Source organism: Bubalus bubalis, chromosome X (assembly GCF_019923935.1).
Source record: "Bubalus bubalis isolate 160015118507 breed Murrah chromosome X, NDDB_SH_1, whole genome shotgun sequence".
Classification (NCBI taxonomy): domain Eukaryota; kingdom Metazoa; phylum Chordata; class Mammalia; order Artiodactyla; family Bovidae; genus Bubalus; species Bubalus bubalis.
Window position 1 is genome coordinate 131,808,176 of NC_059181.1, and position 12,792 is coordinate 131,820,967.

A 12,792-nucleotide genomic window follows, 5' to 3' on the forward strand; every position below is an offset into this window, starting at 1 on the left:
TGGACAGAGGAGCCTGACAGACCATGGAGTTGCAAAGAGTTGGATATGACTGAAGCGACTGAGCATGCATGCACACTGTGTTATAACTGCCTGTATTTTCTTTACCAGGGCTTCCCTGGTAGTTCAGCTGGTAAATAATCTGCCTGCAATGCAGGAGACCCCGGTTCAATTCCTAAGTTGGGAATATCCCCTGGAGAGGGGTAGGCTACCTATTCCAGTGTTCTTGGGCTACCCTGGTGACTCAGATGGTTCAAGAATCCTCCTGCAATGCAGGAGACCTGGGTTCAATCCCTGGGTTGGGGAGGTCCCCTGGAGGGAATGGCTACCCACTCCAGTATTCTTGCCTGGAGAATTCCATGGACAGAGGGGCCTAGCAGACTAGAGTCCATGGGGTAGCAAAGAGTTAGACACGATTGAGCAACTTTCACTTTCTTTCACTTTCTTTTTCCACAACTGGACTGTCAGGGCATGGCAGGGACTGCATTCTTACATACCTCTGTATCCCTCTGTTCCAAGCTCTAGCATGTGTAAAGAAGCAGATGTTTGTTGACCTGCACAGGTTGTATTAGACATTTCCCTGGTGGTTCAGATGGTAAGGAATCTGCCTGCAATGCAGGAGCCCTGGGTTCGATCCCTGGATCAGGAAGATCCCTTGGAGAAGGGAATGGCTACCCACTCCAGTATTCTTGCTTGGGAAATCCCATGGACAGAGGAGCCGAGTGGGCTATAATCCATGTCACACAGAGTCAGACATGACTGAGCGACTAACATTCACTTAGTCAAAATTAGTGACTGAACTTCATTGCTATTACTTTTCTTTCTCAGCCGAAGAAAGCAGTAGTAGCGACAGTATGTGGCTAAGCAGAGAGCAAACACTGCACACCCCAGTTATGATGCAGACACCACAACTCACCTCAACAATTATGAGAGAGCCCAAAAGATTACGACCTGAGGATAGTTTCATGAGTGTCTATCCAATGCAGACTGAACATCATCAAACTCCTCTTGATTATAAGTAAGTACATTTGATCATTTTCTGTATATAACTTTATTAATTACATAGAAAAAAGTTAAGTTAAAAGAAGAATAAAATTCTCCTTGAAGCACGCAGGTAACATGGATGTTAGCTCAAAGACAACAAGAGGAAGCAAGGCAGCAGCAGGAGAGAGCAGCAATGAGCTATGTTAAACTGCGAACTAATCTTCAGCATGCCATGTAAGTGAGAGTGCCTTATTGTCTGAGTCTAGGAAGTTCACTAATTCATTTTGACATAATTTATTGTGTGCCTTATCTAAAAATTTCAGCAAACTCTCTAGAGTAACTAAGCTGAAATAATCAAGGAGCTAAAAATTGGTCTTTCCAACAGAAAAAAAACTTCTTAAGTTAAATATTAACTAGTTAGGTAAAGGACTGATATTAGGTTGATCTGTTGGAAAAGTTTAACTATGAATCCTTGTTTATTTTGGTACACAGAACTATAGCTAAAAATTCAGTTTTGTTACATCTTAATTGATCCCCACCTTAGTTCAGGCCCTCATCTCTCACCTGAACTATTACATTAGCTTTATAATTCATGTTCTTCCCTCAGATCTATTTATCCTCTCACCAAACCCCTTCCCTCACTCCCCTCACCACCACTCCATCATTCACGTTGCCATCAAGAAGTGCTATTCTAGAAGAGAAATCTGATCATGTAGCTCTCTTCCTTAAAACCATTCTATGGATCCCCATTGCCTGCAAGATACAGTTCAAACTCCTTAGCTCATGGCATGCAAGATCTCTCTAAATATGGCCCCTGCCTATATTTTAGTATCATATCCTATTCCCTGGCAGCTGGTAAAATCATCATAAAAGGACAAGCTCAGGTGTCGCCTTATATGAAGCTGTGGTGTCATCTATGCTCCCATAACACTATGTATATTCCTATTTCTTATAGCACTTACCACATTATATTGTAATTTGTTTATGAATTTGTCCCTTTCTGTAGACTGTGAGCTCCTTAAGGGCAGGGACCTCTTTCTTTCTCTTTTTTAAATTGAAAAGTATAGTTGATGTACAATATTATATGTTTCAGGTATACAGTTTAGTGATTCACAGTTTTTAAGGTTTTATTCCATTTATAGTTATAAAATATTGGCATTTCCCTGTGTTATACAGTATATCCTTGTATCTTATTTTATACTTAATAGTTTGTACCTCTTAATAGGGACTGCTTTCATTTCCTGTTAGTGCTTGGCACATTAAAAAAGTACTAAGTTAAATGTTCATTGAATGAATAAATGTCCAATGCTAAAAAAACTGAAGTTTAATTTTCAAATACTTTGTTTTTACTGGAATCTGTATGAGAGTTTTATAAGTCCTTATTAGCTTTGGCTCCAAAAGAAATGGCATATAAGTAGTCTTTAGATAACTGGTACAAAGGGGGAGGATCTGATGATTTTGATTAAGTTTTTTAGTTTGAAAGCTTTGTATTTGTAACATAATGTGGTACATGTTTTAATGCTGGAGATAGTGATTGTTACCTTATTTCTTAAATTTATATTTTGTTGCAATTTTGTTGGTTTTTGAATGATGAGAATTTGACCTATTTTTCTTAAGAACTGGTCATTTACCTCACGAGTAGTATTAAATTCTCTTTAGTTGTCTGTCATGGTCTTAAAAACCTCCAACAGACAAGGTATACTTTATCACATCTGTAAATTCTGATCCTGTTATGTCTACTATGTTCATCCTCTATACTATCCCTTGATTCTGTCCCCTATTCTGTTTCTATAGCCACATTCCCTTTAACATATGTTCTTATTTCATGCTGAATTCAACAAGTGATTTCTTAGCTTCTCACTAGTTACCAGTCCAAATACTGCAGAATTCTGCCAGGCAATCATTTGGTCCATATGTCTGCCCTTGAAACTTTCCGCCAGTGCACACGCTCTTCCACAGCATCTCATTATCTGTACCATTTATCATTATTCTTTTGTTTGTAGATTAATTGATTAACTTTTTTCTTCAAGTCTTATGGGGATATAATTGACATACAACACTGTATTAAGGTGTCCAGCATGATGATGCAATGTACATACATCATGAAGTGATTACCACAATAAGTTTAGTAAATATCCATCATCTCATATAGCTGTAGTTAGTTTTTATTCTTCTTAGAGATAAACTTCCCTAGGTGACAAAGAAATTATTCCAGTTAACTATTATCAGAAGAGTCTTTTGGTTGTATCATAAGTAGTCTGTCACCTGAGACTTTAAAATATTTTTGTTTTACAATAATTGTTCTGTAATGGTGTCTGGCCTATATCTGAAAATACCTTCAAATTCTCTCTGTCTCCTAGTTTATATCACATATATCTTTCAAAAGCAGAATGAGTTTCTGGTTTTCTATAACACATGGTCCCCAAAGCACACGTATCCCCTTCACAGTTGCTTCCACCAAATACAGTAAAATTGTCATTTATCATTTACTGTCCAGAACTCTTGAGAAATAGGGACCATTGTTAACATATTTGTCCACATAGCCTGGACTAGACATCATGTCTTGTTATCTTCGTCTTTTAAGACTCAACATAGTTTTGTGTAAATTGTAAGCAGGCATTCAATAAATAATTGATTTGGGGGAGGGTGGGATCTTTACATGAGTGAGCAAAGAAAGAAATATTATCCAAACTGGGGAACAACAAGTCACCCTCAATTTCACTTATGTTGATTCCTTTATGCTAATATGGGCTAATTTGTGAACTTGAAATTTGAATTTTTTCTTTATAATTATGTGATAATAGAATTTTGGGTCTTAATTTAACTTTTCTATATATGTCTCAGTTTTGAGTTTCATAGGATACAGAGTGCAAGTTTCACCATAAATGTTGCTCATTTCTTCCTGAAGCAGAATTAATCTCTTCTTTCAGTATATCTTTATAGCGCTTAATGCATATTTCTCTTGCAATATTTATCACTTTGTCATAATTAATTGTGTTTCCCATAGTAGACTGTGAGCTCCTTGAGGGCAGGAATCACGTCTTATTCATCTTTTATTTTGCATCCATAGGACACAGTCAAAGCCTGGCACATAGTAGGCACTATGTGAATGAGTGAGTGAGTGCCTGGTACATTTTAGGTACTGAGTGAATGTGAGTGATGGGTAAAATTAGCATTATATGTTCATGAAAATACATGTATTCTGAAAATGTCATTTATTTGGTCTCTTGTTTTATACTTCTTTATTAATTTGTACCCTGCCTACTTTCAAAAAGGATTTGAGGTATCTTGTCTGCTCCCATGTGGTAAATTCTCATTGAGCTTTTAAATGGAATATCAGAACTATCAAGTTAAATGTTTTGAAGTAATGTAGAATGAACATAACTCTTTAGCATTTTCAAACAAGTGAATATTGGGGTTTTGACATCATTGATGACATGATCAATGCCTAGTCATTTTCCCTGACCTTTAATTCCATCATTTTCCATTACATTTGAATAGAGCCACATAGTTGCTGCCAATATATTACTAAATTGTGACTTTGGTTGAGATCTTGACCTTTTTTGTATTTCTCTAGTCGGCGTGGTACAAGCCTAATGGAAGATGATGAAGAGCCAATTGTTGAAGATGTTATGATGTCCTCAGAAGGGAGGATTGAAGATCTTAATGAGGGGATGGATTTTGACACCATGGATATAGACTTGGTAAGATACAATGATTCTGTAAGGTTTTAAATTTAGATTTTTTTTTGGAAATTAAATTGAATATTATTAGAGGAGAGAAATATTTGCCATAAAAGTAAGTTTTGCAAAATTACTAAATAAAATAGTTGCCAGGAGTTTAGTTATGTGAGAAGGGATTGAGGAAGAGGATGAGTTTAGTGAGGGTGTTAGATCCTAATTTAAGATGGTAAACTTTCAGACTTAATTTAGGAATATATAAAGAATATATTTTGCTTAATAGTATAATATCACCTTATAATTTACCATCTATTTACCATTATCAAACCAATATATTATAAACATGGTCTACTTTTTTACTGAGGTCAGTTTCCGTATCACACAGTAAAGTACTGATAAAAGACTTGGAAGTTTAATATATATGATGGTATATTCTCTGATAATAACATCATCTATACAATTAGGGCTTTATTATCCACATATGTCATTTTGCTACACAGCTCATTAAGCTTTGTGAGGTAGGTTGAAAGGATTGAGGATATTGAAGCTTAGACTTCCTATCCAGAGAGACAAAACTAGTAAGCAGTAAAGCTGAGACTCATAAGCCAGGTCTTCTATTTCTCAGTATACCTTGGTGTATTCTCCTTAAAGGGAAGAAATAATTAAATATTGCTTCTCTTCAGAATAGTGTAATTCAGTGCCTTGAAAAGAGAGTTGAGAGAGACATTTCTAAAATAAAACAAAAAATCCTTTTTCTAGTTTTCATCCATAAGAATAATTTCCCATGAATGAACTGCTTTTGCATTTTTAAATATTCTGTAGTTTGAATAGATAGTACTTGAAGTATTGTAGGGTGCAATTGCAATTACATAGGTCTCGTGAACACTTAATTATTTCAAGATTTTCATTTACTCTTTGGCTTATTATAGATATGGCAATTGTCAACTTCCTTCCTTTTTTCCCCCTTTTAGCCACCATCAAAGAACAGACGGGAGAGAACAGAACTGAAGCCTGATTTCTTTGATCCAGCTTCAATTATGGATGAATCAGTAGGTTTAATTTAAATATGCCTCAAGATTGTAAAATCAAAAGTAATAGGCAATCTCTGAGTTTGAGGTTGAAGAGCTTGGACAATACATTAAGAATGGATAAAAACAACTGGACAGGAGGAAAAGAGACAGGCAGGAGGGATTTCAGAGTAGAGTTGAGAAGGGGTCATGCAGTGGTGGTAACAGATTCAAAGTGCCTTTGAATCCCTGGCCAACTGGGGCTTAAGTGTTTGTTAAGGAATTTGCACTTTTCCTGTAGGCTTGAGTTATACCTGATGAAGGATTTTGAATGGGGGAGCAGGCATGATCAGAATTGTGTTTCAGAAATATTTCCTTGAATAGGATGAATTAGAAGAAAAATAACCATGATAGTCATAATCTTAATATGAAGACATGGTGAAAAATAGAACTTGAACAAAGGGTTTGGTAATAAAGAGAAGGGAGTTGAGATAATTGGTTATTATTAGTTGATGTCAGTTCTGTTTCTTCTATCAGTCCCTGTTGCCATATTCTCCCTGAGAATACCATCTGTAGTTCTTCTCAGACACACTGTGCTCTTTCACAACTCCATGACCGTGTAAAAGCTTTTCTCTCTGTCAGAATTGCCCATTTCCTTTTCCAAGTAGTGAATTCTTTCAGTAGTCAGTTCCGACATCACCTTTGGAGTTTTTCCTAACTTTTTAGATAGATACTTTATTCTCAGCTCCCATAACACTTATACACACTTCTGTTTTGATAACTACCAGATTGATGTAGTGAAATAGGATATTATATTTTGCTCAATGATTGAACTCCAGGCAGTGATGATTTTATTCATTTTGAGAGTTTTGCCCAGCATAGAGGTGTTTAGCTTTATTTGTCAGCTTGCTAAATCGGTTAAATGCCTGTCTAGCTCACTTTTTAGCATCTACCCATTTATGCTCCTTCTTCCTAACACCTGCAGTCTCAGGTGACTGTTGTATCATCCTCCAAGGCCTGCCTTCTATGCCCCTATTTCTGCCATTCTCTCCTGGCCCTCTCTTGCCTCATCTCCTGTCAGATAGCTCTTGGAAGAATTTCAACAAACGAACTCATGCTAACATACTTAAATTAATAGAGCTAGCTATTTGAGCTAAAAGATAACATTTCATAGATCAGCAGGTATAGAAATCTTTGGACAAGGCACCTTGGGATCCTTGAAATCAGTGTTTGTCCATCTCTAAGGGACATATAAATCATGTAGAGATCTTATTAAAATGTAGGTTCTGCTTCAGTAGGTCTTAAGTGTGGTCTAACATTCTGCATTTCTAATAAGACCATAATCTGAGTAGCATAGGTGACCTCTGCCTACCCATAAGTCTGTCGTTTAAGTGCATATTGAAGTATGTGGTTTCCCTGATAATCTAGGAGTATGTATCTTCCAGTTTGTTAAATAAAACATTTAGGTAGTGATTGTGATGAGGAATAAAAGAGAATCTTTCCAAGCATATGTGATGAAACGCATTAATTCAGCAGTTTAGTGAGTTGGAAATTGGTGCTGAAATGAATAAGATGCTCTCCCTGCTCTCAAGGGATTTGTATTCTAGTCCACCTGTACTATCACTTTGAGATGAAAAGGAATGGAAGCTAGTATTTGAAAACTTATGTGCCTGACATTGTGCCAGGCACAGTTTAGTGGGATCCCACTTTTACACTCAAGCAAACTTGGGCTGTAGAGGTGGTTTCAGTGACTTGCTGAGAGTTATACAGCCTTAGTGTCAGAGTAGTAATTTGATCCGAGTTCCTTTTGATGTAAAAATCTTGTGCTGCCTCTGCTGTGTACTTCCCAGAACTAGAATCAGACCTTGCCTCAAAGAAATACCAAGAAAATTGTTTTAGAAATTGTAATGATTAACTACAGTCAAAATTGATATGGGCAGTTAGAGATCATCTTATTTTTTTCATTTGTTCATCTAAAGTCAGGAAACCTTTAGGCATTTGTTTCCTTAGTCACTTACTATTGAATAGATTTGCCAAATGGTGCTCTTCACCTTTTTTTTTTTCTTTACAGTAGTGGAACAGTACTGTATATGTATATATATTTTTGACATTTAACATTTAGGGAAAACTATAATCTGAGTGAAGCCGAAGATAGGGACCTAATCATTGTTATTTATAGAAAAATTATGGCATTCTTGTGTTTATTGCATATGTAACAACGTAGAGGATAGTAGTTTTGCTGCTTTGCCTAAAATTAGGAACAGGAGCACTTGCATCTGTACCTGTAGTTCTATACTAGTGCCACATGATGGCAGCAGTCACATAACTGACTGCTCAATATCTTTAACAGTTCAGGTATCTTTACAAGTCTTTGACCACGTATGTACTGTAATACTATTAATACTAGTTTGTTTTAAAATTACATTAAACTTTATCTTATTATCTCTACAATAACTTAAATGGAGTAACAAAATTTTTAATGTAAAAATCTGCATTAGATTACATCTCTTTTTATTCAACCCTGTGATGATAGTCAACAAGACAATAATAAAATTAGGACTGTAGATCCTTTTATACCCAATTCTAAGATTCTCTAATTTTATGTGAAGTAACCCAAAGCATCCTAGTATAGATACTTTAGATTATTACTAAATAAATCCTAGATATATTTTCTGTAACATGTTATCTGTGTGATTCAGAAGTGGTAATATGAAAACTCTGAGCAGATCAGTTTGGGGTTGCATATAATATTCTAGATTTATGATTTATTTAGTTTCATATTTGGTAACAGTGTCAACATCTGTATATGGTTGCTTTCTGCTATTAGTGGGCCAGTATTGCCTCAACATACCAAAGCTGGCTGTTGGTACCTTTAAAGTATGTGCTTAAGTGGTTATTAATGTTGACACCAGAAACAGGTAGCTTATGTTACCAAAAAAAGAGAATATCGCTAATGTCCTCCTTCTGTGTTGAGATACTTTTATTAGATATCTGTAGTATAAAATTGGTAAAGGAAGGGTTTGGTATAATGGAGCAAATTTAATGTTCTAGTAGAAGAATCTCCTTTATAACCTTGCCTGTACAAACCCAGGAGGAGGGGGAAAAAAGATCTGTTCAGGCTATTTCTAGGTAGACACTTGGTTTGGAAAGAACGTGAGTTCATCTTCATGCCACACTCTACACTAAAACTGTCAATTAAGATTTTATCCTTTCATTCATCATTAGATCTTCCATTACCCAGAGTCAGAGTGTTATGGCTAGAAGGGATTTTTAAACATCACCTATCACCTAGGCCTCTTTGGAAACATTCTAACCACCCAAACTCTGACTCTTAAAACTGAAAAGGAGAACGCTTAACCTTTAGGGGTGGGGTGGGCAAGGGGCCAGTAGTGGTGGTTGTTTTGATGGATGACTGATAAGAATGGGGTACATTAATCCTCTATTGTTCTCATTACTGGGGATTCCAAACACTTTACTTGATGATGTGCTACTTGGAGGCTGCAATCAGATAGATATTTGTTTCCTGGTCTGAAAATACATAGGTCCTTCAATTCAGATCAAAGCAATTTGTGAGTTCTATAACTTTTGTTAAAGTGAGATTTAATTTACAAGTAAGTGCCCTTTGTAATCCCAGTCTTAGATCATTACCTCTGGCTTTAATTATCAGTTTTCACTAGCTCATTATAGTATTTTAAAAATATTACTCAATTGTCATAATAAGTGTTGGAAATTTACTTGAAGAGCCCAACTTTTAGTATATACAAAACTAAAAGTTGTAACTTATTCTTGCTTAACAAACAAGAAGGAGTTGCTCCATTCATTACCTGCTTTTACTTTTTTAAGTTAGTGACAAGTAATGATTAGATTTTTACCTAGCATTGTTTCCCCAGCTGAAATGTAATGGAGTGAAATTTAACTGGAGTGGGTTGCCATTCCCTTCTCAAGTTCCCAACCCAGGAACCAAACCCTGGTCTCCTGAATTGCAGGCAGATTCTTTACCAGCTGAACTACGAGGGAAGCCCCAAAATGTAATGAAAAGCATCAATAAAACTTTTTGCTCAGATTTTACCTTTACTTAACTTGATTTTTTAAAATTAGTAGATCTGTTCATTCAGTCCAGCTTTTCTAAAGAATGCTTCCTATTTTCTACGTATTTATATTGTTCTTGGATGTTTTTGGTCTGCGTGTTCATGATACCCATTTCACAGTGCAAATGACTGAGTTTGCCAGACATTCTTGTGTCAGAAGTGTATGTCAAGAAGCACATTTATTTGTTCATTCAACATATGTTGGGTGCCTGTGTTCAGGGCATTATCTAGGCATTAGGGGTGTGTATAAACATATAAATGAGACATGATTTATGCTTTTAGTTATATTTATGAGGTAGGTAGGATTGTGATTAGGCCTGATGTTATTTCATTTCGTGTTAATGGTAATTATAATTTTAGAATTATATATCTGAAGAGGGGAATTTTTCAAAGTGACTTTTAACATGTTATTAAACTTAATATTGCCAAGTATTACTGTAATATATTTTACAAAGAAATGAATGACAATTTTAACAAGATTTTTTTTTCCCTCTCTCATTAGGTTCTTGGGGTGTCAATGTTTTAATACCAGTACGCAATTAAGTCTCTGGTGAAGTCATTTTCTAAGTGGAAGAGGAAATTTTAAAATAAAGTGTGGTAGATACAGTGAAATTCTGTACAGATTTTTCTCTAAGGAGAATATGACGTGCTTATACTTACCAAGATCAAGTGCATTTGAGGGGCAGTTTTGTTTGCCTGAAAAAAGTAAAGGACAAGTAAACAATTTGATGATAAGCTACAGTTTTTCTTAGAAAGTAAATATTTTATTTATGCGCTGTTAGTTGGCTTTTGAATCAGTTATTTCATGCTTTTTTTAAAGAAACTATAACAATCTGAAGAGGCATTTGGTACAGACATGAATCCTCTTACATTTATTTACTGGGTGTACTAAGTAATGATGACCTCTGCTGGATTTCTGTTTACATCCAAGAAACAAAGTTAAGGATGAGTATTCCCCTGCCCTGAAATTATAGGATAGAATTGTTTTTAGCATTCTAAATTTAAATGCTTGAAACATCAATCGAGGCTTTCTTTTAAATATTGTAATTGTGGAGAAAAGTAAACTTATAAGCAGAACTTTTACAATTTTTTCATCTAAAATGTATTTTAAGATATTTTTAAAATCCAAGAGCTTCTCTATACTTTTCAGAAATACCCAGATGCAGTGAACTGCCAGAAGGTAACCAGTCTCAGACATGCTTATCCCATTATCAACCCTGAAAGTTTGCTTGTCCTTTAAGATAAAAATGTAATGTTGTGATATTCCTTCCAGTAGTGCCACTGTATTTTGTCTCCAAATAAAAGAAGCTTATTGTAGTATGTTTGCAGAAAAACTCTAAACAAAAATTATACAGCTTATTAGAGTGTGGGAATAGGGATCTAAATTTTAAATAAAATTATATATATATATAAATTGGTGCTGATTTTATAATTGCGCAGTTTGTTTAGTTTTTTCTTACTTTTAAATTCCAACTTAAAATTATGAGGTTTCAGAAATATATTGAAAGTTTAACAATGTTTAAAAATAGAAAAGCATGAGTGTTCATGCTTTAAAATGATTTTTAAATTTGTATTTTATATTGTTTTATCTATCTGTCTTTGCAAGCAGTCTTCAGGTTAAAGATACTTCTAACAGGTTACAGTACATTTCCTCTGTATGTAAATTAGATGGGATAATAGAATTCATAACCCATAATATTCTTTGAAAGCTAAGCTTTAAACTTCATTTTATGTCCTTTCACAAATGAATTAGTTTAAAACAGAAAGTGGCTACTTGCCATTTTGACATCAACTCATTTTGCGAGGCTTAGGCAGCTAGACATCGTTTAAAACAAAATATTAACTTATATTACATGTGTATCTATCTTTTGTCAGTCGTCTCTCAGTTCTTGAGGTATATTATTTTAATCATTCCATGCCTTAATATGCTTGCAATACAAGAATATCTTCAGATGGGTGAATACCAAAAGGCTTCCAGTTCTTAAGAGTCAGAAACCAACAAGCATTGGGCTGTGGTAGCCAAAAACCATAGGTTAGCTAAAAGATCATGATAAAATACAATTATTTTATTAAATCATGGTTAATAACAAATGAAATCAAGACATGTCTAACAGATTTTCCATCAACAAATATTGTTACGTGCAAAAGTATTGCCTATGTTGTTTTTCACACCACTGCATTTACTAGAACTGCTGAGAGGACTGTATATATGATTTTAAACCTAAGTTGATTTTTTTTCCTCACTCTTGAAAGGAGTACTTCTTTGTGAAAGCAGTTCTTACAGCTTTGTTTTCAACCAGCTAAAAATGTTTTATATATTACTCTAACCTGTTGTCCTCCACATTCTATTGTCCTAATTGTACTGTTTTCTGATTTGTATTTATGTCTTGAGACAGTAACTTTTTGAATAAAAATAAACCTACAGTATGTTGTATGTTTTATCTTTTGTACTTGAAAGAGGAGGGTGGCTATAAGTGGTTAGAAAGTGTACCTATTACCACATCTTTTAACATGTTTGGGTGGGAATAATTTATAGAAAATACTATATTTTTAATAAATCATATGTATTTTAAAATGAGACTAAATCCCTAATTGGGTTATTACTTTAAAGTAGAAACCTATGACCATTATTACTTTATTTATCTGGTATGAGTTAAATGCTCACTAAAATATCTGCATTGTTCATCCAGGATACATTTGAGTGCCCACTGTGTGCTGAGGCATGTGTTAGAGATCTAACAGCAAACAAAATAGACAAGGCCCCTCCTCCACAGATCTAGTGGGGCAAACAAATAAGGAAAGAATCAAATAAAATAATTAAGCTTATTTCATAATTAGTGCTAGGAAGGAAACCAGTAGAGTGTGCTGAGCTAGAGAGAGACTGAGAGAAAAATGTGTGTGTGTGTGTGTGTGTGTGTGTGTGTGTGTGTGTGTAAAACCTCCCTTAGATAATGGATTGATGTTTGGAGGTAAGTGAAAGCCCATATTTGAGAAAGAATATAAAAATTGAATTCTTATTGAAAACTCTTAATGTTC

At 34.9% G+C, this 12,792-nt stretch overlaps 1 protein-coding gene across 5 annotated transcripts in view; it reads left to right on the plus strand.

Moving 5' to 3' along the window:
• The window catches only part of STAG2 (stromal antigen 2), a 130,397-nt gene extending 118,214 nt beyond the window's left edge, over window positions 1–12,183 (plus strand). For 4 of the 5 annotated variants that reach the window (XM_025276230.3, XM_025276231.2, XM_025276232.2 and 1 more), the window contains exons 30-34: window positions 826–1,015; window positions 1,105–1,215; window positions 4,559–4,685; window positions 5,633–5,710; window positions 10,259–12,183. In XM_025276230.3, the coding sequence (XP_025132015.1) occupies window positions 826–1,015; window positions 1,105–1,215; window positions 4,559–4,685; window positions 5,633–5,710; window positions 10,259–10,282 (530 nt within the window). In that variant the 3' untranslated portion in view covers window positions 10,283–12,183. The remainder of the gene's footprint in view (window positions 1–825; window positions 1,016–1,104; window positions 1,216–4,558; window positions 4,686–5,632; window positions 5,711–10,258) is intronic. The other variant, XM_044937211.1, reaches the window with a different exon arrangement.
• Window positions 12,184–12,792: the final 609 nt, after the last annotated feature.